Source organism: Staurois parvus, unplaced genomic scaffold (assembly GCF_062004578.1).
Source record: "Staurois parvus isolate SC_StPar_1 unplaced genomic scaffold, SC_StPar_1.0 ptg000233l, whole genome shotgun sequence".
Lineage (NCBI taxonomy): Eukaryota > Metazoa > Chordata > Amphibia > Anura > Ranidae > Staurois > Staurois parvus.
The window spans coordinates 4,039,712-4,067,340 of NW_028318029.1; the positions used below are offsets into that span (position 1 = coordinate 4,039,712).

At 42.8% G+C, this 27,629-nt stretch overlaps 1 protein-coding gene and 1 long non-coding RNA gene across 2 annotated transcripts in view; one reads left to right on the top strand and one right to left on the bottom strand.

The window, feature by feature from the left end:
- IPO5 (importin 5) overlaps window positions 1–26,755 on the bottom strand; it is a 97,948-nt gene extending 71,193 nt beyond the window's left edge. Inside the window, exons 1-4 of the mRNA XM_089679977.1 lie at window positions 26,537–26,755; window positions 18,201–18,281; window positions 12,793–12,985; window positions 8,866–8,968 (exon numbers count right to left, since the gene is read on the bottom strand). Coding sequence (XP_089536103.1) covers window positions 8,866–8,968; window positions 12,793–12,985; window positions 18,201–18,281; window positions 26,537–26,617 — 458 coding nt within the window. The 5' untranslated portion in view covers window positions 26,618–26,755. The remainder of the gene's footprint in view (window positions 1–8,865; window positions 8,969–12,792; window positions 12,986–18,200; window positions 18,282–26,536) is intronic.
- A 48-nt stretch (window positions 26,756–26,803) lies between these two features.
- The window catches only part of LOC149460205 (uncharacterized), a 45,193-nt gene continuing 44,367 nt past the window's right edge, over window positions 26,804–27,629 (top strand). Inside the window, exon 1 of the long non-coding RNA XR_016313116.1 lies at window positions 26,804–26,937. This is a non-coding gene — a long non-coding RNA (uncharacterized LOC149460205). The remainder of the gene's footprint in view (window positions 26,938–27,629) is intronic.

A 27,629-nucleotide genomic window follows, 5' to 3' on the forward strand; every position in this document is an offset into this window, starting at 1 on the left:
AATTCCACTTTAAATAAAGAATGACCATTCTAAGCACCCTTATCAGTGGTAAATAGTTTGTCTCAACCCTCTAACTGCAACATCTGCAGGACAGGTTGCTCTGTTGAAAAACAGACCTTTCTGGAGCCCAGAAAGACAGGGTCTTTTTGCTCACAAGGCATCCTTGGCAAGTAGGTATCAGAGAGGAGCATATAATTTACTAGATGGTACAGAATGCTGGCAGTGCTGCAGTGGAAGTTCCCACAAGTATCAAATGCCTACTGTCTGAGGGCACTCTGACATATTTTGGGAATGCCCGAAACAGAAACGTTTGGACAATGGTAGCCAAATCTCAAAATAATCCGGGTGTGTCTCTTGGAGAGATTACAGCAGCTGTTTACATATTACCCCTTGTCTATTAAAAAATACAAAAATGCACTTTTAAGACATCTCTTAATTGCTGCTAAGGCATGTATCCCAGCATTTTGTAAGAGTAACCCTCCCCCCAACCAGATCACATTGGCTAGCCAGGATAACCACAATCCAACAAATTAAGAAACTTACCTTTGCGCTTTAAAAGCGTGACAAGAAATATTGGAAATTCTGGACTTAATTTACAAAGAACAGACGCACGCTTTTTAATTATAGGAGCTAAAGCTTCACTTCTATTATTTTTTATCTTCTCTCTTTTCAAAGCATTAGTGCATGATGTTGGTTTTGTGCCGGTTTGTGGATGTCACGACCCCCATATTGGGGTCTGGATGTCCCCTATGCTGGTACTACTGCCTGTAAATCTGTCTGATGTGGACTCACGGGTCCTTATGCCTAGCCAAATAATTCTGGGAGATGTCAATGTATTTTGTATAATGTCCAGGGTTTCAACTCACCAAACAAGCGCAGAACATCCTTTCTTCAATATAAGCGATTAGGGGCTAAAATTATTTTATTACAGGAAACACATTTTGCAGCCGCAAAACACCCAACATATTTCCATAAATCCTGTAGGCAGGGGTATTATACTTTACATTCCTCCAAGAGTAGAGTAGCTATCTTTCTACATAATTCATTCCCTTTGAGGTCCAACACGTATATCGTGATATGGACAGTAGGTTTATCATTCTTAAAGGCACCCTTTTAGGTCGAGAACATACTATTGCTAATATCTATGCACCGAATTCGGCACAAGCTTCCTTTTTTTCAAAATTTTTTGATGTTCTAGATAGGTTCTTGTCCCCCCATCTATTGGTGGGTGGGGATTTTAACCTGGTAGCAAACCCTCTTTTGGACCGGAGTTCCTCCTCGCAATCTTCCCAGGCTTTCCCAAAATCCCTTACTAAGAAACTAGATGCCCTCCAGTTAGTGGACGCCTGCAGAGCGCACAATACGGGAGCCAGAGATTATTCATTTTATTCTCACCCCCATGACTCTTATGCCAGATTAGACTATATCTATTGTACCCCTATTTTATTAGCGAATTCTAGGACAGCTTGCATTCACCTGAGCCCCTGGTTGGATCACGATATTATGGCTTTATCTATCACGTTTATAGGATTGGCACCTACCCCCTTCTCTTGGAGACTTAATGACTCTATGCTTACTGATATTGACTCTCGCCAAGAGGTGGTTACATCTATCCGGGAATACTTTCAGTCTAACTCTACTTCTGATATATCTTCAGCCACACTATGGGTAGCCCATAAGGCAGTCCTACATGGCCGCCTTATCTCCATGGCCTCATCCAGGAATAGAAAACGATGGCAACAAATACTACTTCTTACCCGAGAATTAGAAGCACATTATAGAAGTCATGTTGCTAATCCATCTCTTCTTAATAAACAGTTGTTGTCCCAAAAGCGTTTAGAATTTAATACCCTACTTTCCCAAAAGACTGAAAAAGCTCTCCGCTGGTCGAAGGCCTCGTACTTGTTACATAGCAACTCAGCATCCACTATGTTTGCAAGGAAATTGAACCACCATCTGCACCCCCCACATGTCTAAGTTGTGCACCACCTCGGGTGCCATTTCATCTCTACCTCAGGAAGTTTTGGGTATTTTTGAAAACTTTTATTCTGGTCTATTAGCTCCTCCCCTGTCAGATTCTGTTTTTTCATCTGACTCATGGCTGGACTCGATACCCCTCCCTGCCCTTACACCTTCTCAGATTGCCTCTCTTAATGCCCCCTGTACTATAGAGGAAATAACTTGTGCAATTAGCGCGCTAAAAAGTTCTACTGCACCGGGCCCCGACGGATTCACCACTAGTTATTATAAACATTTTGCCTCTACGTTGGCTCCCTATTTGATAACATTATTTAATGATGTTTTGCATGGTGGTAAGTTCCCTGAGGAGATGCTGTTGGCTAATATGTCTTTAATACCCAAACCACAGAAAGACCACTGTTTACCACAAAACTATAGACCAATCTCAGTAATGAATAACGATCTGAAAATATTTAGCCGCATTTTGGTGGACAGATTGGCCCCTATTATCTCCTCTTTGGTCTCTCCAGACCAAACAGGTTTTATTCCTGACAGATTCATTACTGATAACATTCACCTCATTCTAAATGTTATTCAAGATGCCAATTTACATTCTAAAGAGGTTCTGCTGATGAGTCTAGACATAAACAAGGCCTTTGACAGTGTGCTTTGGCCCTATTTTCCTTGCTACGGAAAATGGGTTTCAGTGATGGGTTTTTGGCCGGTATACACGCCCTATATGACTCTCCTAAAACGAGAATAAGGCTTCCTGGCTGTAATTCTGACTTTTTTACATTGGGTAGAGGCACCAGTCAGGGTTGTCCTCTTTCACCTCTCTTGTTTGCACTGGTGTTGGAACCTTTGGCAGTGGCGATCAAATCATATCCGGATATTTCTGGCTATCCATTATCAATTTCACATTTCAAAATAAGCATGTATGCTGATGATGTTATGCTTTTTCTTACTAACCCGTTAATTTCATTGCCTAATTTATGTGCTGTATTGAACGATTTTGCTATAGCGTCAGGTCTCACTGTTAATTTCACCAAATCGGTGATTATGCCTGTTAATGTTCCTGATTCCCTAAGTGCATCTCTCCGTAGTTCTTTTTCATTTTGTTGGATCATGGATCGTATATCCTATTTGGGTGTTAATCTCACTCCCAGATACTCGGATATGTTTGCTGCTAATTATCCACCATGTGTATCTCGTCTCTCTACTCTATTAAAGATTTGGCATGGTTACCATATTTCCTTTCTGGGTAGAGTCACAGCGGTTAAAATGAATATCTTGCCTAAACTACTTTATCTTTTCAGAGCACTTCCAGTCCCGGTCTCGAAAACGTTTTTGGACCACTTTCAGCGGACTATTAATTTTATCGGGGGTAATAAGCTTCCACGTTTTGCTTCATCCATTTTGTCCCGCTCACAACGGACGGGAGGGCTCGGTCTTCCCAATTTTTGGCTATATTACCTCTCGGCTCGTTTTGCGCAGCAATCACAATGGACAGCTATTAATTCTCAGACCCCATGGATCAAACTTGAATCTCAGTCTATACGCCCATTTTACTTACCGGGTATTCTGTGGTCCAAAATCTCTCCCCGATCGCTTACTTTCTACAACTCCATAGTGACCCATTCACTGACGCTTTGGTCCAAATACAAACTTAAATTGAAACTAGTCTCTCTTATTCCCCCAGGTGTATCATTTTTTGGTGATCCTACTTTTGTCGCAGCTTTTTTATCCCCTCAAACATTTCGTTGGTGGTACGATTGTTCCCTTATCAGATTATCTGATTTCCAAAGAGGATCGTACATTACCTTTGATATGCTACGCAAGTTTTTTGATAACGCTCTTTGTGAGTACCATCGTTACCGACAGATTAGACACTTTTTTAACTCACATTTTGGCCTTATACCATCCTCCCCGATTTCCTTTTTTGAACGTATCAGCCGTGACTCCCAGAGGTAGGGTTCTTATTTCTGATCTTTATCATCAATCTTTGACGTGTCTTTCTCATACACCCCCTTTATACAGACAAAAATGGGAGGAGGATAGTGGTATCACCTTTTCGGAGGAGGATTGGGATTCCATGGTGGATAACATATGTAAGTGCTCTAGATCTCGGTTTGCGATACAGCCCTTAAGGTTTTAACCAGATGGTATTACACCCCCTCAAGACTACATGTACTGTTCCCACTTCTGTTTCTGGGGCTGTGGCCATACAGGAACTTTGGTTCATATATTTTGGGATTGCCCGACCATATCTTTGATTTGGTGCAAGTAATCTGAAGTGGCTACTTCACTGGCGGGTACCCAGGTACGATTGTCTATGCAGGCCTGTTTATTGGGGGCTCATATCCCGGGGGTCTCTGATGCCATTGTGAGATTGATACATACTATATGTATTGCCACTTTATGGTCTATTGCCTTGCATTGGAAGTCCAATACTGTACCCTTGACCTCCGTTTTACACAGAATTGATACTGTAATGCTCATGGAACGCATTCATTATACCCTACTGGATAAGATGCACTTCTTTGATAAAAAATGGGAGTCATGGAGGGATTAGACATTTATTGCATGATTAATTACATTCCCAGTGAAAGTTGAATGGCATATACTGTCGACAGATGTATCATTTAACCTAACTCATTGTTTACAGATTTCATGTGCTTGCTATTTTTTTTTCTATTCCTTTCTTACGTTAATATACTTTTCTGTAATGTACTATTCAAAAGTGCCTTGTTTTTGCTGAAAGTTTTATTTGAAAATGTGCTGTTTTACAGTCTACTTTTATACAATAAAATCGTTTGTAAACAAAAAAAAAGATTTTTTTGGGTCCCTTGCAGCTTCCATCCCTTGTCAAAGCCCACAGGGAACTTATGGAACAACCTATAACTATCGAGGAGCTTGGTAAAGTTATTAAAATGCCAATGTCACACAAGTTCCCGGGCCCCAACTGTTTACTATAAAGCCTTCTCTAACAACTGCTCCCCCATATGGCTCTTTACTTCAATACCTTGAGAGCAGACGGTGTGATTCCTTTGGATAAAAACAAAGCATATATTAGGGTTATCCCTAAACCTAATAAAGGACGCTGATATCCTATTTCGCTAATAAATTGTGACCAGCAAATCCTAACACAACTTTTGGCCCTGCGTCTTAATTCCTTTTTGGCGCAGTATGTTCACAAAGATCAATCCAGGTTTCAAATCGGGTCACCAAACATTGGATCAGATTTTCAGGTCCATAGCTTTGATTTCTGTTGTTCGCTCCAATTGGGATGCCACTCTCTCTCGGGACTTGCTTCTTTCTTTGGACCTCCATACAGCTTTTGATAGCTTAACCTGGGAATATTTGTTTACTGTGTTGCGAGCTTTTGGTCCTACATTTCTCACACTATTGAAGTCATTATACAACACTCCCTCGGCTCAAGTGTCCATAAGAGGTTATGGATCCCCCGTGTCCCCAATTCGACATGAGGTTGTTCACTCTCCCCACTGCCCTTTGCATTGGCCATAGAACCTTTAGCTATAGCAATCTGCTCTAATCCTGGAATCCACAGGGTCCCACTGTGGTCATCAAGAACATAAATGCGCTTTATTTGCCAACGATGTCCACATGTATGTTACGTCCCCTCTGACCACCATAACTAATCTCTCTTTTGCGCCATTTCTCTGAACTTTCTGGGCCCTCTTTAACCACAAGCCTACAGAGCACTTATACCCCCTTCCTGCCCAGGCCAATTTCCAGCTTTCAGCACTGTTGCACTTTGAATGACAATTGCGCGGTCATGCAACACTGTACCCATATGAAATTTTTATCATTTTTTTGTGACAGAGCTTTATTTTGGTGGTATTTAATCAACGCTGGGTTTATTTTTTCTTAAAAAAAACCTAAAAACCACTGAACATTTAAAAAAAAAAGTTTAGTTTTTAAATTTTTGTAAATAAGTGATTTTTCTCCTTCACTGCTGTGTGCTAATGAGGCTGCAGTGATGGGCACTGATAGGATGCACTGATGGACACTGATGAGGAGGCACTGGTAGGTGGCACTGAAAGGCAGCACTGATATATGGCACTGATAGGCAGCTCAGATGGGCACTGATATGTGGCATTGATGTGCACTGGTAGGCACTGATATGTGGCACTGATGAGCACTGACAGCTGACACTGACAGGTGGCACTGCTGGGGCTACACTGATCATCAGTGTACATGTCCCCTCCACGGAATGCAGATTACCGGCTCTCCTCTCGAGCTGTCAGCGTGACAGCTCGAGAGGAGAGAAATGCCGATAACCGGCATTTCCCTGTTTACATGTAATCAGCTGTGATTGGACACAGCTGATCAGATGACATCTTCGGCTCTTTCCGAGGATCGGTGATCCGCTGTGTCTGAGGGACACAGCGCACCGCCGATCGCCGCGCATGCGTGGTTAGAATGGGAGGACGTCATATGACGTCCTCCCTGAACGAGAGAACCACCTTGCGTCCGCCATATTACGGATATTGCGGAGGTGGTTAAACTCACAAAACAACAGCCCTTAATGTTTTGTTATCCTCTTCAATGGAGCAACAGCTTAGAATTATATATGACTTCCAATGGGCCCGCAGTTATTTGCCCTATTTAGGGATTAACTTGACAGCTTCAAATGAGACCCTATACCAGGGGTCTGCAACTTTTAAGACATAAAGAGCCACTTGGACCCGTTTCCGAAGGGAAAAAAAAGACTGGGAGCCGCAAAACCATTGCAACATTTAAAACAAATCCAACACTGCATATATTGTTTCTTACCTTAATGCTATATACAGGATCGTGCAGTTAGCTTCATCCCCCATATAGTAATTCATCCCCCATATAGTAATTCATCCCCCCATATAGTAATTCATCCCCCATATAGTAATTCATCACCCATATAGTAATTCATCCCCCATATAGTAATTCATCCCCCATATAGTAATTCATCCCCCATATAGTTATTCATTCCCCATATAGTAATTCATTCCCCATATTGTCTCAATTCACTTACCTTTGCTCCGCGCGTTCCTCTCGCTGTGTTCCGGTCTTCAGGGCGGACTGTGAGAGGAGAGGAGTTCGTCACGCTGCCCCGCCTACATCCTGACAGCCAATGTTCCACGCTCCGCGGGCTGGATTAAAAGAGTCCTGACTTTTGAGGCGGCCGCCCGAGAGGAGGGAGGGGAGCGGGCGCCCGGCACACAGAAGAGCCACATGTGGCTTGCGATCCGCGGCTTGCCGACCACTGAAACCCTATTGCCTGTCACCTGGTGGGCAGTGTGCTCCGGAGCAGCAGCAAAGATGAAAAAAAGACGCATCCGGCTCTGGAGCCGCGATTTGCCGACACCCGCCCTATACTAAGCAAACTATCCCCCTTCTTTCAAACAACTTGAGGATCTTCGTCGTTGGGCTGCTTACTCCATATCTTGGTTTGGCAGGATCAACTCTGTTAAAATGACGTTTCTACCTCGATTGTTGTACCTTGTTTTTTTAGGACCTTGCCAATGCCAATTCCGAGATGTGAGTTGCAGCACCTACAGGCAGAGGTGCTTGGAACAATAGAAGGCCTTGGTTGAATCAGAAGACATTATAAGTTTTAAAATCCCATGGTGGCATTGGCCTTCCTAATCTTCAAGCATATTTCCAAGCCACCCAAATTGCGCAATTGGCCTACACTACCGCTATAGGATCTACTCCCCTCTGGGTTTCTATTGAAGCTCTTTCCTGCTATCCTTTAGCAGTCAGTTCCCTACTTTGGCTCCCTAATCAATCTCGCCCTCCTATATTATGTCCCACTCTATCTTTCTCACTGACAGTCTGGGATAGAGTATGACATCGCAAACCATTAGCCTCCTCGCACACACCTTTTGCCCCTGTTTTTTGTAATCCTGAATTTGTAATTGGTCTGGTTCCAGCCCTATTCCAATAGTGGATCATTAAGGGCTTATTGCAGATAGGAGACTACCTCTGGAGTGCCCAAATTCACCCTCTCCAGCACTTTAAAGAGAAACTGCAAATGCCCCCCCACAAAGTCTTTAGATATAATAATCTGATTGGCAAGAAAGACTTGGCATTATCTAAAGTTTCCATCAATACCGCCTTAATTGAAGCGAACTATAAAACACTATTGCGATGGTACCTGGTCCCAACCCAGACGGCGAATATGCATCCCTCTGCCTCACCAATATGCTTTTGGCGTTGCGGCCAGGTGGGTTCTATGTTCCACGTCTGGTGGCGATGTCCGATAGTAACTGAACAAGATGAATGTTCGTAGAGCCCCAAAGACAGCCCCCTTCCATAAATTTCCAAATACAGTACCAAAAAAAGCCCTTAAATTGCTTACTTATATACTGTTAGCAGCAAGAATCACTATTGCTAAATATTGGAAGAGGTCAATTATTCCGCTTGAATATGTTAAGAACAAATTGAATTGGATCATGATTAATGACAGACTCACCTGTATTCTAACAAATCTGATAAAACATGGGACCCATGAATTCAATACATTTCCGTGCCTTGATATTTCCCAATTTGGCCCACTTCTTCTCCCCCCGTTTCTGCTTACCTCTTTTTCTTACTTTTTACTGTCTCTTATCTCTCCGTTCTCTGCTAGGAACTTTCTATTTGAGCTACCCAGTTCTTATTGCACAGATTTTCTGATTTCGTTAGGTATTACTATTGTTTTCTTTGGTGATGTTTGATACCTTTTATAACGTGACATTTGTCTTTTGCATTATTTGTACCTTGAAATATTTTGATAAAAACTATTTGAAAATAAAAAATGGCCCAGTAACGAAGGGGTAATATAGGCTGGTACCAAAGAGAATAAGATTAGATTTCAATCGGTTATTGCTATTAAATAGGAATGTAAATGAAAATATACAATACCAGAAGATATGCAGGGCAGACTCACGCAGTCCAACATCTTGAGAGCTCACAGAATCAAATAAAAACTTCAGTGCTTCTGGCCATTGATTATTGCCATCATCATCTGATTAAACAATAAAAGACAAATCAATGCCATGTAGGGAGGGAATTCAATGTTTATTTCACAATCAACTTGGAATGTCAAATAAAGGCATTCCAACACAAGATCAGGTCCTTGTAATGGGCAAGTTCTGAGATAAGAAAGCTTCTTACTAAAGTTTCTGACAGTAACGCTTAACACAGGACTACCTATCCACATTCTCAATTGTACACAATGCAGGGGATGGTTATAGGCTCTCTCAATTACACATAATGAGCAGTGAAGTACAGGTTTTGCTAAATTACTGAATTACAAGGATAAACGCAAGAATTTCAATCCATTATGAAAGATGAAAAAATCTTACACTACCTGGTTCAGTTTTGGTCAAGGTGATTCAGCTGAGTGTGATCGGTTGCCATATTATTGTAGTACTTTATGAAAGGCTGTTACAGTACTACCTTGGTATACAAATTTAATTCGTTCTGCAGGACTTTTCGTATAGCAAAAAATTTGTGAACCAAAACACTGTTTCCCATAGGAATGCATTGAAAACCAATTAATTCATTCTGAAGGTCAGAAAAACCGTAAACGCTACTAAAATACTGCACGAGTTATTTTATTGACTCATGCGGTATATTTAGTAGTGACAACCATGTGTTAATGTTTCAGCTGGCAGCAGGGTTCCCCACTGACAGCTGAATGTAAAAGAATTGGCAGCAATAAAAAAAAAATTAAAAAAAAATGGTGTGGCGGTCCCCACAAAATCCATACCAAACCCTTATCCGAACATGCAGCCCGGCAGGTCAGGAAAGGGGGTGGGGGACGAGCGATTTCCCCCCCCCTTCACTGTTCTGGTGCTCCAGGGCTCTCAAAACTGTGATAGGTAGTTAGGAAATGAGATGCATAATTTATGCTAGTTGAAATCCCAAAAGATTTTCTTTGATTTTGGAGCCCTAAACTGTGAAAGTCTCATTCATAGGGTTATCCCCATACTCGGGAGGCACAGCAGAATGGGTTTTGAGGTAATTATACATATGCCTCTTACTAAATATCTTGAACTGTCTACTTTCCAAAAAAGTGGTAAATTAGGGAATATTTGTACTGTCCTGGCATTTTAGGGCCACAAGAATTGAGATAGGCAGTCAGAACATCAGGACTGATCAATTTTCAAATGTATATATCGCAGTTTGCAGACTCACTTTCACACAGACTAAATACACGGATTTGGGTTATTTTAACCAAAGAAATGTACCTTAATACATTTTGCCCTAAATAGAAAAAAGAAAAAAAAACCCACTTGCAAAAATTTTTATCTAAAGAGAGAAAGGTGTTTTTCAAAACATATTTTTTTCGTTTACATAGCAAAATATAAAAAAAAAACTGAGTGGTGATTAAACACCAAAAGAAAGCGGTCACAAAATTTGATAAAATGTCATTTGTGTACAGTGTTGCATGCCTAATTATCAAAGTGTAAGGCTATATTCACACTTAGCTGAGCATTTTCAGGCACTTTTTCAAGCTTTTTTTGAGATTTGTAAATATATGCTTTTGTTAATGAGTTTTTCAACAAAAAGGGGGAGGAGAGCTGCTGAAAAAGGGGGAGGAGAGCTGCTGAAAAAGGGGGAGGAGAGCTGCTGAAAAAGGGGGAGGAGAGCTGCTGAAAAAGGGGGAGGAGAGCTGCTGAAAAAGGGGGAGGAGAGCTGCTGAAAAAGGGGGAGGAGAGCTGCTGAAAAAGGGGGAGGAGAGCTGCTGAAAAAGGGGGAGGAGAGCTGCTGAAAAAGGGGGAGGAGAGCTGCTGAAAAAGGGGGAGGAGAGCTGCTGAAAAAGGGGGAGGAGAGCTGCTGAAAAAGGGGGAGGAGAGCTGCTGAAAAAGGGGGAGGAGAGCTGCTGAAAAAGGGGGAGGAGAGCTGCTGAAAAAGGGGGAGGAGAGCTGCTGAAAAAGGGGGAGGAGAGCTGCTGAAAAAGGGGGAGGAGAGCTGCTGAAAAAGGGGGAGGAGAGCTGCTGAAAAAGGGGGAGGAGAGCTGCTGAAAAAGGGGGAGGAGAGCTGCTGAAAAAGGGGGAGGAGAGCTGCTGAAAAAGGGGGAGGAGAGCTGCTGAAAAAGGGGGAGGAGAGCTGCTGAAAAAGGGGGAGGAGAGCTGCTGAAAAAGGGGGAGGAGAGCTGCTGAAAAAGGGGGAGGAGAGCTGCTGAAAAAGGGGGAGGAGAGCTGCTGAAAAAGGGGGAGGAGAGCTGCTGAAAAAGGGGGAGGAGAGCTGCTGAAAAAGGGGGAGGAGAGCTGCTGAAAAAGGGGGAGGAGAGCTGCTGAAAAAGGGGGAGGAGAGCTGCTGAAAAAGGGGGAGGAGAGCTGCTGAAAAAGGGGGAGGAGAGCTGCTGAAAAAGGGGGAGGAGAGCTGCTGAAAAAGGGGGAGGAGAGCTGCTGAAAAAGGGGGAGGAGAGCTGCTGAAAAAGGGGGAGGAGAGCTGCTGAAAAAGGGGGAGGAGAGCTGCTGAAAAAGGGGGAGGAGAGCTGCTGAAAAAGGGGGAGGAGAGCTGCTGAAAAAGGGGGAGGAGAGCTGCTGAAAAAGGGGGAGGAGAGCTGCTGAAAAAGGGGGAGGAGAGCTGCTGTTTGAGACAAAAAACGCTTGAAAAAAACCTAAAAAAAAAAAAAACAAAAAAAACAACTAAACACTCATGTTGCGTTTTCAAGGCATTTCCATTCAAGTCTATGGGGAGAAAAATAAAACACTCAAATCTGCCTGAGAAGTAGCTCATGTACTTTTTTGAGCGACAAAATGCTCAAATGTGAACATGGGCCATTGAAATGAATGAGATTTGCTTGTTGAGTGTTTCTAAGCTGCAAGCTGAAGAAGGCTTGTGTGAACATGGTCTTACAGTACTGAAAAACAGCCTAGGCAGAAGGGGTTAAAGTGTCCGTCTCGGTGTGGTTAAAGGATAAGTTCATTTAGGCAAAAAATGCTAATTTTTTTCAGGTGGAACAAAAAGAAAATAAAAAAAATACCCCACAGATAAAAAAAAAAAAAAAAAAAGTACCTTTTTTTCCCTCCAGAGGCCTACAAAATATTGCACCCACAATCAGTGGATCAAGGATGCAATGTCAAGCTCCTGCTGACAAGTTCTCCATCTTTCTGCCTGTACCTATGCATGGGCTGTTATAAAGCTGAAGGACTTTTGAATGGACTGCAAGCATGCTGATCAGTGGGCTCGGAGTATAGTGAAATTTAGAAGTGTCTGCAGCAATGACAGACTGAACTTGTAGTTTATTCAGCCACGCCAATTTCCAAATGTAACAGTGGCTACAGGGAGAGGGACCTGTGCCCACTGTCACAGGGAAGGTGGAAACTCAAGGAGTTAAGAACAACAAATAAATACAGGTGTAGCATGTTCAAAAGGTAAATCTATCCTTTAAATGAGGAATAACCACTTTGTTATTTAGATTTGTGAAAGGAAATTAGACATGCAAATGACACCTACTGCTTTAACAAGGACTGACAGATTCACCCAAGGATTAAAAGTAACTTGTTCACTGCATTTGACCAAGCAAAATCACCCAACTATCAAAAGTACTTTATACTTGGAAGAAAAATGGGACAGAAGTCTTTGTGCTTCGTGCAAAAACTACTCAACATTAATAATCAATAAAAAAAATCTGTTTTTGCAGAAATATGCAAGCTACTTAATAACCAAAACCTGCAGATTACATTTTTGAATTTGGTAATGTGCACATTTGTTTCCTGAGCCACAGCACTGAAGCCAGGCAACTAGCATTTTAAAAGGAAAACCATTATAGCAGCCTCTGTATTTCAATACAAGTTTACTATAACTTTCTGTATCTCGTGAAGGAGCTCTCACCAATTAAATTCCTAGCCAGTTCTGCAACAATGTCACAGATCTTCTTCCTCATAGTGGACTGAGACTCCAACTGAATGACAAGTAATAATTCACTTTTAATAGCATTCTGGACATCAGTAGGCAAGGATGGATAAACTTCTTCAAATGATGATGATAGGAGACGACGAAGCAGGACAGCTGCCATCTGCCTAGTCTGTAAAACAAAAAAAGCTAATTAGAATCTATATTCGAGCAAAGATCCAGAAACAAGTCAATCTTTGCATATGATCACCAATGCCCAATACAGAAGACTGGTAAATCATTTCTGCTTTCAACAGACAAGGGGAACTTCGGAACTCACAGCTTAGTTTACTAAAGGCAAATCTGCTGCTCACTGTGCAATATAACGTTCCCTTAGCTCAGTGAATGTGACAATTCACTCTGCAAAGAATATTCAATCATGTGCAATGAAAATAAATGTTAAACAAAGTTACTTGTAAATTCCTTATCTTGAATTACAGTACAGGTCTTTTATTCATAGACCACGGGTTATATGCAGACTATATTCAGGTAACTGGACACTAGCAATAAACATGGTACAGCAGCCCCCTAAAGTGCACCGCTATGACCCCGCCCACTCACTTTTTTTTTTGTTTTTTTTGTGTAGCAAGAATTAAGAATTTATTCAAGAAACAAAAGGAGAGGGACCTGTATCCTGTTGAGTCTTCCAAGATAAAGGAATTTTAAGGCAAGTAAAATTCCTATTTTCTTAATTGTACAGTACAGGACTTCTATTCACAGACCATGGGACAAACTCAAGAGATGAGCTGAGGGGTGGGCAACTACATAGCCACGGAACTGTTAACAGGCTCTCAAGAAACAGAAGGATTAAGGAACTAAAATAAAAACACAAGACCGCTTGAAGTGCCATGCTACTGAGGGGGGGGGGGGGGGGGGGGGCAGGGGTTGAGGTGGCATAAAACCTCAGCTCAATCACAAGATTCTCTGCACCCCTCCCCCCCCCCCCCCAACCTCACATGAACAACGTGATATAATAGCATGAACAAGCCCTAATAGTGTCTCCAGACCACTGTAGCTTGACTCAGTGTTCCTGATTGCTACTGCACCAGACCAGTGCAGAAAGCAACTGTTTTCCTGATCAGAGCCACAGCAATCCCTGTCATCACACCAGTGAAAGTCAACAACAGTCTCCCTGATTGGCATCACACCAGACCCAGTGTAACCAGACCTCTAAATCAGTAGCAGCGTTCTTGATAGCCAGTACTAAAGTCCCACCGTCACCAGACCAGTGCAGCCAGCGTTTCTGATCACTGCCACAACAATGCAGTGTTGCCTCTGCCTGTCCTGACCATGGCATGTTTACTGGCGTTTCTGCCTACTGCCTGGCCCGATCCTTCGCCTGTTTGTGGATGTCTGTCTGCTGCCTGAACTGACAATGTTCCTGTGAGACACAGATCCCTGCCACTCCTGCAGACAACTGCACTCCTGGAACCACAGGAACTTGGCTAGAGAACATCACAGCATTCCTGGGGGCAGCCACATAACAGTAGGCTAGGCTTGCTTGGCTTCTAGGAACAGGGACTGCTATAGGAGACACTAGGGCTGGGTGACCAGGGTAAAGGGGGCAGCACCAGTCCTCCATGCTCTTATCTGTACAACAGAAGCTCCTCCAGATGGTGTCAGTATCTGGTGCCAGGAATGGTAGTTGAGCCTGTGTCCCATCTCCACCAAGATCTCTGGCAGCAGCTGCAACAAAGAGCAGGGAGGCTCTGCTATCCTGACCTTATCCTCTTCTTCACAGTCCCTACCGCTTGCACCCAGGCCTCACCCACCCCACACAGCCTGGTGCACACTGCAGATCCTGGCCGCAGCCTGTCTGGCAGCAAGACCTGATCATTCCCTGCACACACTGGGGATCCGTCCACCACTCGGTCCTCCTCTGCAGCTAGTCCCCCTACTTGTGTGCCAGCTGCCCCCCCCCTTCCTAATGGCAGCGCTGCCGCTCATACACACATGCCCTTTCTGCTTGGGGGCAGCTCGACCCCCCTGTAAAATGCCACTCAAGGAAAACGCCTTGTTCGCCTCATGGTAGATATGCCCCGGCTCAGTAGACCATTTATACATGTCAGTACACACAGTGCAACACACATACAGCTCAGTACACCGTCCATACTTGTCAGTAAGTGCCTGAGAACTTGTGAATGCGTGAGGAGCAATTCCTCGTGGAACATGTAGTTCTGGGCAGGAGAGAGATGTGAGCGATTCTAAAAGACAGAAGTTTTTTTTTTTTTACTTTGCTATAGGGGCACTCTATACATAAGCACATAATTTTTTATTTTTTTGAACCCGTCATGACAGGATAAAAAGCATGCTTATACTGCTCATACACCTCGATTTTCGGATGAGAATATTTGCACAAAAATTTTCTGTACATTCAAAGACTGGACGAATGTCGTTTGAAGATTTCACTTGCTTTTAACATTCAATTTTAAACTGAATGTAATTTTTGAATGAAAACCCGCATACACTGTCCAAAATTTTGTCCGATTGAGAAAAGTTTATTCTGCTCCTTTGACGCCATGCTAAGCTATATTCCCTGACCATGTACAGAGGCGACCATTACAGTATATTGGTTTTAGTACAACTGATTGATTTTTGTGATACACAAGATACAATGTCCGTGACAATCAGTCCAAACACTAAAAAAGGGGTGTGGAAATTTAAAAAATCTACTTGTCCAAGGGACTAAATCCAGTCCCCAATCTACTTCTCCCTCAAACTAAAATTTTTTTTTTTTTTTTTTTTAAACCTTAACCGTATTTAAATCCAAGGTGCTTTTAAGAATGTCTGGGGCATATGGGAGGAGCAGTCATGCCTGCTGATGTCACCCGCAGCCATCTCGTTCCATCTTTGAAGGCGATTGTACACAGGCGCTGTTTCTTGCACTTGGACGCAAGTGCTATGATTGACTTGAGAAAGCGCATGTGCGTGAAACATGTCGTCCTGGTAACCGGCCACACCTCCCCTGCTTGTGGCAGTACGCCGGGCTTTCCCTGTCTCCTGGCTATCGCGGTGACATCATCACAGGATGCCGCGATCACGTGGTCCCTGCATCTGAGAGGCTCAACTCCATTCATCACCACTGTACATCATCCCCGAGAGGACGGGCCGTCAACCTGACTCAGGCATTTCCTCCAAGCCACAAACTTAAGTGTATTATGTCCCATTGTTTATTCCAGTAAAGGTACTCCCCCTAGAGGGGTTTTTATATTACTACCACCACAGCGCTGTTTTTTTCTATGGAGCTTCAAGTAAAGGAGGATCTGCCTCAGATTAATAAACAGAGTCAGGAGGGAAGGCAGCATGCAGCATTTCTGGCCTCTGAATTTGTACAAAACTCATGTCCTTTCTACAACCTTCAATTTTCAGACATAGCGGCAAGGAAATCTGCTTTTGTCAGACAGACTGCTTGGTATGTGCTTGAGAGAAAGCTAGAGTCAGAGAGGGGGAACGGTGTCATAAAAGGACATTGCTCTAGGACGAGGAACAGCCATCACCCTGAATGGTGTTTTGTAGGCTGTTTGCAGGAGAATGTTACTCAGCCCTTTTGTCTCAGCTCCCTTATGCCCGTGATCCGCCATTGCCAAGTGAGGGAATCCACATTGGGTTACCCATGGTTATGGAAAATGGAATGAATGGGGTTTGTGTATCTGGATATGAGAGCTACTATAACCAAGGCACTGTGTTCCTCTTGCTGTGCCTCTAAAAAATGGAAGCAGGGATGCAGCAATGCTCCATTTGCTTTCTTGGCAGAAAAGAACACAGACATATTTAAATTGCTTGCGCTGCAGAATGGCAGGGCATACCATATTAAGGTGAAAAACTCTCAAATTCAATGCCTATAAAACCACAGGGTCAAGGACTGGGTGAGGCTATACAAGTTCGCTCTAGGGGTGGCCCTACCAAGGTTTTTTTTTGCCAGTGCTCAATCACCTGAAGGTAGTCTGCATATAATGCAGGGTCTATGAATAAAAGTCCTGTATGATAAGTATAACAGTATAAAGTTCACTAGAAGTGAACTATAAAGTTTTAGAGTGACACTAAGGCTAAAAAAGGATAAATCAGAGTTTACTGAAGTTTTACTCATTCATAAGCAACCATCACAACCTTTTTTTAACCTCTTGGAGCCGGCCGCACGCAAATGTGCGGCCTCCTGGCGTCTGGGCCTTGACGCCGTGCGGCCGCACATTTGCATGCAATTAAGAAAAACACCCTGGGCGCTCCGAGTTACATGTCCGGTACTCACAGAAAGGACCAGATCTCCTCTTTCGATCGGGACCTTTCCCAATCATGTGACCACCGTGACAGTGAATCACGCTCGGTCACATGACCCTTAAACCCTGCCCCCTGGCTTCTGAAACCCTTAAAGGGCGGGAGGTGTTGGAGCCAAGGGGTTAATTTTATAATTTCTCCATTAATATAAGCAGAAAACCAGTAGTTTCTCTATACCAGTCTCTCAACCTTTTTAATATGGAGGAACCCTTGAAATAACTGTCTTCAGGGAATCCCTTCTAATAATTATGTATATTTACAGCTCACAGAATATTGTGATGGTCATTAGGAAGAATGCTTTTTACATTTGTGGTCATTGGGAAGAATCCTCCTTACAGATAGCTAAAAAGATCATTGTTGTCATTGGTTACCTGTCTGAGAAGCAGACATCTCTTATTGTTCAAGGAACACCTAGCAACCTCTGAAGGAACCCTAGTGTCACATGGAACCCTGGTTGAGAAACCCTACTCTATACAATCACTGATCCTACATATCCAGTTACATCACACCACTGTGTAGTATTCTATGCCCAGTACCATTTTCTACACTCTGTCATACAGTATATCATATAGTGAATGGGCCAGGAAGCCAGAGAGACCCATCATCCCATCTACTGTACACTGAACCTGCCTGGTCGCAGCACTTCTTGCACTACTAAAAGTGATTAAATGTATCATGCACCTACTATAAACATTGAAACAGGACACTGACATTTGACATTGTACTCATTAAAGCTTACAGAACAGTTCAGCCTAAGCTAGGTAAATCTACAATGAAGCCTTGAGCATGTGCCACCAGAGATAATTCTGGAAAAAAATAAATAAATCAATCTCTCCCCCTCCTCTGTCCTATCCAGCATACGGTGTTTAAAAATATCTGTATACCTTTAAAAAAAAAAAACTGGCCTGGTCATGTGATCCTGCAGCTCTGGCTCCCCTGTTTTTCAACCATTTAGCAGTCTTGCCTGAGGTTTCACTATAGGACATTATTGTTGGTAGAAAGTTATTTTTACAGTATAGTTTACTTGCCCTCTGCTTGCCTTGGATGATTTTCCAGTTGGCAGTGACAATACTCACCTCTTCAGCAGCACCAGCATTTCTTATTGCTTGCAGAAGGAAAGTAATCTTGGATGGCCCAGGGATGCTGTCATAGGCTTCCTACAACATAAAATTAATTCAAAACCAGTTAACAGTTTGCCAGGGTGTTAACCCTTTGTATTACAAAACCATTCTTGAATGTAAATTTAACTTGCATATACTTTTCTATTTAAATTTACCTTAAATATACATTTTCATCTTCTACACAATTTGGGCTCTGATTTTATTAGCAAAATAATGCATAAAGACATGAATGGGCAAGTGTGCGTCGAATATTAAAAATTAATATAATAGTGTTTTTAATTTGTGGTGCTCAAAATGCAGTGTAATCCACTTTGCTTTTGAAAAACTGCTCCAAAGTTGCAGCATGCAGGACTTTTTAAAGTGCAGCGCACCTGCAGTTTGGATAGTTATATAGTATTTAATGGGGAATAGTTTTCATTCACTAATATCACCCTGGAAAAGCACAGTACCACTATTGAAGGGGCTTTAATGTTTTACAGTAAAAAAATAAATATTCAAGTCCATGCATTAAAAGAATTAAGACCAATGTGTAAAGCTATGAAACCCTAATCCCCATTTGTTGAGTTCTGGTGTGCTTTAACAATGAAGAATTCTCTTAATGAGTCAGATTTAAATAATGACCGACAGTAATTTTGATGGTAAGTGATCTATAGCTGGCCAGAGACAATGAGAACAGCTAAAATAGTGAAGTGAGGATGGCAGTGCTGGGTCTTTGTTCTTAACTGCCACAAAAAGAAAAGTGCTGAACTCTGCTATGATGTCACTGATAAAACAGGCAGCCAATCAGAATTTCATATAACAGACACTGGAATGCAGATTCATTCAACCAAGGATTCCCCTCCAAGCTTCACAATGTACCCTGCTGAAGAAGGATTAGGTCGCTTTAGATATAACAAAGAACTTTGCCATCCGGGAAAAAAGTTTTAGCTGAGGATAGTAAAAATGTGCAGTACCTTCATGTAGCACATCTATTACTAAATACTTTAGAAATTAAAATGACATTTACGCTAATTTTGCAACATGATCACTTGAAAATCTAGATTATGCATAAATAAAATGTTAACCAAATTTAAACAGGACTGTAACAAAGTTTCCCCCAGAACTGGGCAATGTTTACCAAGAAACAAAAGGAAGAACTGAGAAAAGCTCCTTGAACTGAAACATCCTTGTATTTCACAAGCCTAAACAATTTACATACTGTGTTAAATTAAGGAATAAAAATACCACTTCAAAAACACTAATTGGTAACCTCATCCTAAACCCAAAAGTGTAATATAATATATTGCAGCTTACGAATCCTTAGATGGGGTGGCTGCATTAGTTTTTCTTCTCCACTATCCCCCCCCCCAGGAGCACAGCAGCATTGTCAGTCTGGAGAGTAGGGAGCATTCGATTTACTAGATTTAAATACCGTAACAAGTTGAAGCCTAACTCTAATATTTTATGAGCAATTACAACAGCTTTTTGTCTTTTGGGATGAAGATTTTACACATAAAACCAATAGAAGCTGATCATTTTAAGCACTCCTGTCAGTGGCAAATGGTTTTCCTCAACACTCTTAAATGATATATTTTTAGGAGAGCATGTTCTGTTCAAAAACAGATTGGCTGGATCACCAGATGAAAAAGGAAAGGAATGTTAAAAAGAAAACTAATGCAGCCTCCACATCTAATTGGTAAGCTGCATAACAAGGCTGGGTTTACATCTGTGAGGTGCAGTTTTTTCAGCGTTGTGTTTTTCATGCACCTTTAGGTGCACTGCCATTAAAACTATTAGAACATGCTTTCGTAAAATGTGTATTCTAATAAGAGTTTAATGGCAGTGAAACTAAACGTGTGTAAAAAGGAGCATAAACACAACCCAGGAAAAAAAAAAAAAACGCACTGCGAGGATGTGAACCCACCCTAACCCTTCCATACACTATGATAAACAAAAAAAAAAAAAAAGTTACTTGTCTTAAGTAGGGAAAAAAAGCATTAGGACCACATTCACACCAGCACTCCTGTGTTTAGCTTTACTTAAATGCATGAAAAGGGTATCAAGGAAGTATATGAAGAATAAACAAACAAGTGCCTCCCAGAACACTGTGTTTAGACGTCCCTGCTTTAAAATGGGTTTAGCTGGATTTACATGCATTACAGTTTAGAGATTCTAATTTTCCCCAAGAGGCTCTAAATCCTTTTATTCTTTAAACACAGCTAAATTGACTGCACCTGAATGCAGAGTGTAAAAGGTACCATTGAAAAAACATTACCTACATTTATACACATTTAGAAAAGCCCTTTAAACACAAAAGCAGGTTTGACACTGCCAGTGTGAATAGTGCCTTAGGCTTCATTGACACTGACAGTCCTGCATTTAGCTTTTCCAAACACAGGAGAAGTGGTCTAAGAAGTATAAATGATTATTACACCTCTCAGATCACTTTTTCCTGCTTTATACCTGGTTTAGCCATATTCACATGCTTTTAGGAGGGTCTAATCAGATCCTGGATAGACATGGAATTCTATTTTCTGTAAATGCAGCTAAACTGACCACACCTAAACACAGGAAAACGTAGTGTGAAAGGCACCATTGAAAAATCATTACCTGCATTTATAGTGTATCCAGAAAGTATTCAGTGCTTAACTTTTACCACATTTTGTTAAGTTACAGCCTTAGGCTCCATGCACACTGGCCGTTGTAATAACGCTGGTAACATTAGCTGTGTGAAGTCGCGTTAAAAGAGAGTTCTTCATTAGCGTTTAGCCGCGTTTTTTCACGTTTGAGGTTTTTAGCGTTTGCTCAAAAAAAGTCCAAAAATGCCGGTTTGAAGTGTTAGAGCGTTTTTACAGCTAACAAACCCCTCTAGAAACCCACTAGTCCTGGTTTTTTCCCCCCAGCCAAAAAATGCTGATTTCAGTCTACGTGTGCATGGACACATAGGATAACATGCAGGGGAGTTTACTGGCTGTAGAAAAAACAAAACTGCCAAAACAGCAGCTGTAAAAACATCCAGTGTGCACAAGGACTTATTCCAAAATGGATTCAATTAATTTTTTTCCTCAACGTTCTACAAATACCCCATAATGACAACATGTAAGAATTTACTTTTGAAATCTTTGCAATTTATCAAAAATAAAATTTACATAAGTATTTGCAGCCTTTGCTCAATACTTTGTTGAAGCACCTTTAGCACCAATTGCAGCCTCAAGTTGTTTTGAGTATGATGCTACAAGCTTGGCAGACCCATTCTTGGGCAATTTCTCCCATTCTTCTTTGCAGTACCTCTCAAGCTCCATCAGGTTGGATGTGGAGCGACGGTGCACAGCCATTTTCAGATCTCTCCAGAGATGTTCAATCGGGTTCAAGTCTGGGCCACTCCAGGACATTCACAGAGTTGGCCCATAGCCAATCCTTTATGTGGGCTGTGTGCTTAGGTTCGTTATCCTGTTGCAAGATGAACTGTCGCCCCAGAGAACTTTGGAACAAGTTTTCATCAAGGATGTCTCTGTACATTGCTGTATTCATCTTTCTTTCAGTCTCCCAGTTCCTGCCATTGAAAAACATCCCCACAGCATGCCTGCTCCCACCACTATGCTTCACTGTAGGGATGGTATTGGCCAGGTGGTGAGCGGTGCCTGGTTTCCTCCAGACATGACGCTTGGCATTGAGGAGAGTTTGGTTTCTCATTGTCAGAGTCCCTCAAGTGCCGTCTGGCAAACACCAGGCGGGCTGCCATTTGCCTTTTACTGAGGAGTGGCTTCCGTCTGTCCACTCTACCATACAGGCCTGATTGGTGGAGTGCTGCAGGATGGTTGTTCTTCTGGAAGGTTTGCCTCTCTCCACAGAGAAACGCTGGAGCTCTTTCAGAGTGACCATCAGGTGCTTGGTTACCTGCCTGGCTAAGGCCCTTCTCCCTCGATCGCTCATAATGGCCAGGCGGCCCACTCTAGGAAGATTCCTGGTGGTTCCAAACTTTCATTTACAGATGATGGAGGCCACTGGGCTCATTGGGACCTTCAATGCTGCAGAAATCTTTCTGTACCTTTCGCCAGATCTGTGCCTTGATATGATCCTATCTCGGAGGTCTACGGCCAATTCCTTGGACTTCATGGCTTGGTTTGTGCTCTGACATGCACGGTTATCTGTGGGACCTTATATAGACAGGGTTATGCCTTTCCTAATCATGTCCAATCAACTGAATTTCCCACAGGTTGTGGAAACATCTCAAAGATGATCAGTGGGAACAGGATGCACCAGAGCTCAATTTTGAGTGCCATGGCAAAGGCTGGGAATACTTATGTACATGTAACATAACAAAATGTCCTCTAAACACAAACACACAGGTTTGACAGTACCAGTCTAAAGCTGCAGACACACCAATCATAAAATTGTGATGTATATTCTTTTAAGAGTGAAAGAACAAGATTCTAAATCACAAAATAGTCTTCCTCTGCAAAATGAGGTTTATGTATTTTAGATGTAATGTAATGTGGCAGCATAAACACTCCTTGCTATGAAACTACACATAATTTAGAGGAAGCATTTGAAGAATAACCAAACACTCCAGCATACAGCACATTTTTATATTTTAAAATGTCCATAAAGCTAAAAGATGTTTGGGGGAACTTACTAAAAGTGGAGCAGCTATGCAAGACAACCAGCTTCTAACCTTAGCTTGTTCAGATTACGCATTAAAAATAAATGCTAGTTGGTGACTGGTTACTATGCACAGCTGCTCCAGCCTCAGTAAATACCTCTTCGTGCTCTTAATTTTGGATACAGCAAGTCATAGTTCTCCTCTCGACATGCCCACCTCCCCCAGAAAAGATTTAATTGTTCTATGCTTCCTAGTTCGGGAGATTCACCCCCAATTGGTGACCATTTTCTCCAGGATGGAAGGTGACAGAAATCCAACATTTTGAAGTGGTCACAGGACCAGGCAGTAAGGGGAAATCTGCTCCTGTGATAGCTGTCATAGAAGGAATTTCCTCTAGATAAAGGGCTCACTTCCACCACAATCTCTGCATTCACTGTGTGCATTTTTAGTGAAACTGAAACAATTTTTTATCTTTTAATTCTAATCTATCAAGTTGCATTACGTTTGAGGTGCATTTTGTTAAAGAACATGAAAATGGTGTCAACTGGGCTCATTGGATTACATTAATTTTGCTTGCATAAGCATTTGTAAAGAGCTTTTGCTGCATTTAAAAAAGCACCTGACTGCATCTGGTATAAGTGAGAATGCTGCGATTTTCTGCTCGTGAATGTGCATAAAGACAAAAAAAAAAAAAAAAGCTATTCCAAAAAAAAAAAATCAAAAAACTAAAAAAGCACAGCAAACACATTGCAATTATGCATGTGGAAACACAGTGAATGCAAAGATAGTGGTGTAACCAAGTCCTGAAGGCTGCATTCACACCTGGTGATTTTGAATCGATTGTGCCAAGGATTCCAAATCGAACCCTAATCAAAGCAAAAGTACCACGCGTGTCTGAGCACCATTTATTCTCAAAGGCACCCTAAATGAAGATATTTTGCTGCAACTGCTGTGTGGCAAAACACCTCGCACGAAGCTTTCGCCCAAAAGAAACCCCTGCTCCTTTCTGGGTGACGAGATGTGCTCACATGCGGTTTGCCACACAATTCTGTCGCACGGGAAAAAAAAATAATTAAAAATTGCATCGCGTTTGGGCTGCCATTAACCACTTGCCCTCCAGAGGATCTACTTCATTCCTGACCAGGCCATTTTTTGCGATATGGAGCTGTGTTACTTTAACTGACAATTGCGCGATCATGCAACACTGCACTCAAATGAAATTTAAGTCATTTTCCCCCCACAAATAGAGCTTTCTTTTGGTGGTATCTGATCGCCCCTGTGGTTTTAATTTTTTGCACTGCAAACAAAAAAAACTGACAATTCTGAAAAACAAAATATATATTTGCTATAAAAAATTTCCAGTAAAAATTTAAAAAAAAAAATGAAATTTCGTCATAAATTTAGTTCAAAATGTATTCTGCTACATCTTTAAAAAAATATCCCAATACGTGTAAATTAATTGGTTTGCGTGAAAGTTATAGCGTCTACAAATGGCAGTAAATTTTTAGTTACTTTATTTATACAAGTTATGGCGGCAATCAGCAACTTATAACGGGACTGCGGGGGGCATTCTGACACTGGGGGAGGATGGGGTACTGTCACTGATATCCCCAGTGACACTAATACAGTGCTAATAAAAAGCACTGACACTGTACTAATGGCATTGGGCAGGAAGGTGTTACATCTGGGGCAATCAAGGGGTTAACTGTGTGCTGTTTTACCATGCGTTGTGTGTGTTTTACTAGGGAAACAAACTGCTTTGTATTGCTCTGCTATGCAATTGTAGAGCAATACAAAGCAGCATGTCAGTGCTGACAGAGGAGATCTGTGTTTACACACAGACCTCTCCCCTTTCACTGTTCCTCGGCGATTGCAAGGTGCCGGCCGGGGAATCTCCGGCCGGGACCCAGTGATCAACAGCTTGAGCCGCCAATGGCGGTGCGGTTAGAGCGTTGCGGGCCCCCTACCCGGAAATGAAAAATCACATGTATATATACTTGTTTTTAAGAAGCCCTGCCACCCTGTAGCAATAGTTCTGCTATAGGGCGGCGGGGAACCAGTTAAGAATGAATGGCACCCAAACGTGCATGGTGCGTTTTGCCACTATTATAGATCACGTTGGAATCGCGGAAAGTATGAATGCAGCCTAAAGGATAAGTTCACTGTTGGAACATGTTATATCAGTACCTACGGTGGAACATGTAACATGTTTCAGCTCCTGCCTCCACTTCTCCCTCCCCATGACAGTGGCAGGAAAGGGGGGGGGAGGGGGAGGGGGGGGGGGTTCCTCTCCCATTACCTGCTGTCATAAGTTAAAAACAGTGTGGGCATGCGGAGCACCACACACACAGCTGCATCATTCAATCACAGAATTCTGTGAATGAACTTCAAGTAGTCCTACATTTGACAGTTTGTAGTTCTCAATTAACTGCGAGGGCACTGATGAGTGCTCTGGGTAGTTCACGGAGTCTTCCTCCCATTCAGTAACCCCCTGCCGTACAGAAGGTACGAACAGCCACTATCCTGAGAGTGCATCGATAATGCACCTGCAACCTGCTGATAGGTGCTACAATGCTTTATAGGCTTTAGTGCTAGAAAATAAATTCACTTTTTCACCTGCAAAAAAATGTCTTTAATATAATAGTTCATTCACACTTGTGTGACATCCAAAATCACATGACAAGTCGCACCCATGTTTCCCAATGAGTACCATTCAAATCTGTGCGACTTCAAGTTGCACACTCGAAAGCAGGTCCTGCACTACTTTGGTGCGACTTTTAATGCAACTTTAGCCCAGTGAATGTAATGTTGGATCAAAGTCGCACCACAGCGGGAGACACGCTAATGTGAAGCCTAGATTAACTTTTCTTTAAAAGATCTTCTCTCACTTCCTGCTGTGTCTCTGGTACTGAACTGAAAACTAAACAGATGAGCAGAAAGGGAAAAGAAAAAAAAAAAGGGGAACTTCACTCCTCACTCATCAGAATTGCGCCACTGCAGGTGTGTATATTAACACCCCAAAAATGGTCCGCAAAACACGGTGTGATGTGCAGAACCGGATCGCATAGGTGTGAATACCCATACGATCCAATTCTAGTGCAAACCCAAAAAAGGGTACTGCACACCTTTTCGGTGCGGGTCAACTGGAGCCATACATAAGGTATGGCTCCAATCGCACCGCACAATTCACATGCGATATCCCGCACCGCATATATGTGAACCCAGGCTAATACAGAAAGTTTTGTCCTTGTACACATCAAATGATGGACGACTAGTGTGAAAGGAAGGGGAGCAACTGCAGCCATTATGTCTTAAAGAGGAACACAATAGTGACCCTTCAGCTGGCCAATCAATGAGGAAACTCCAGAGACTGCTGCTCTGTAGTGACTGCAGGATGACATGGGGAGCGGTGAAGCCAGGGCTCTATAGCAAAGGACGACACTGGACCGCATAGAGGAGGACACTGGACCGCAGAGAGCACATGCAGTGATCATACCAGAATGAGGGGAGTCGGGTAACAGGTGGCAGGGAGGAAGCTTTATGTTCCCATAGGTACATAGCCTATGGGGGAGGGAGGAGCCGGCTGCCGGGCCCAGCACTAGCTGGGGAGTGCTGCTCACACGTGGGCCGCACTCCGACCAGGGACATATTCACACCGGCGCAGTGGACGCTCTACCCAGCACATTCCCTCCAGGGCCCTACGGCTCACCTCGGCCTGTTTCCTGGCGCCGTTGTCCGGGCTTAGCAGGTTAGTCAGGAGCAGATAGAACTGCTGCTGCTCGGCCGCCATGTCCACAGCTCCACACACACACAGGGGGGAAAGAGGGAGAGACAGAGAGGGCGCGAGACTGAGCGCGGGCCGGAGCGCTGACTAGAAGGGGCGGGGCTACGGAGGACTTCCAGCTAGCTTAGCGCCCTGACCTCACACGTCCCGCGCACCAGAGAGGCGCCGGCTACTCATTGGATGTGACTGGCGAAAAGGCGGTGCCAATGAGAAGCAATGCCGGTAGGAGACATGTGACGCACACGAGGGTAGAACGTGGGAATGACAGCTGATTGGCTGTACAGGTAGCAGCTGTTTCAGCCCCTGGGTGTGTTCGTGAAAGCTCGGTAAGCGGTGACGTTCGGTGTGCAAGGGGATGCTAGAGAAAGGGAGGGCTTGAGGGTGGGGCTAAAGAGTCAGCTGTCTGCAAAGCGCGGGAGATCCGGAGTCTACAGACTAATACACTATATGGACAAAAGTATTAGGACACCTACCTTTACACGCACATGAACTGCAATGGCATCCCAGACTACGGCTGGCCATACGTTGTACATTTCTCTTGAGAATTTTGCTTTAGATTTACCAAAAACCATATAATATGAGGTCAGACCTAAACAACACTTTCACTTTTATCCAATTAGGCGGGTCTTGCACATATAATAAAATAGCAGGGTGTAGCACTTAAAAGTTGATAATCATGATAAGATAAAAGAAACCATACATCAGGGAACATGTCAAGCCTACTCAGCAGCTTATGAACATGATAAAAAACATCAATGTTTTAAATGGCAGTTCTAAAAAACAAGTGACATAGTGCAAACGCATATAAATAAGTGTACTGAGTCACTAATCGGTGACTCGCCATGTGCACGGTGTCAGGTATAAGTCCAAATATTAAGGTGCCTAAAAGTCTTCCTGGTCCAAATGATTGGTGATAAGGAAAAGTGTAAAGACTGCGAACACACCAGATGTGCAATCACACTGCGCATTTAGAGATATCAATCTCAAAGGACCAGGGTGTCCCCTTTAACTAGTTGCC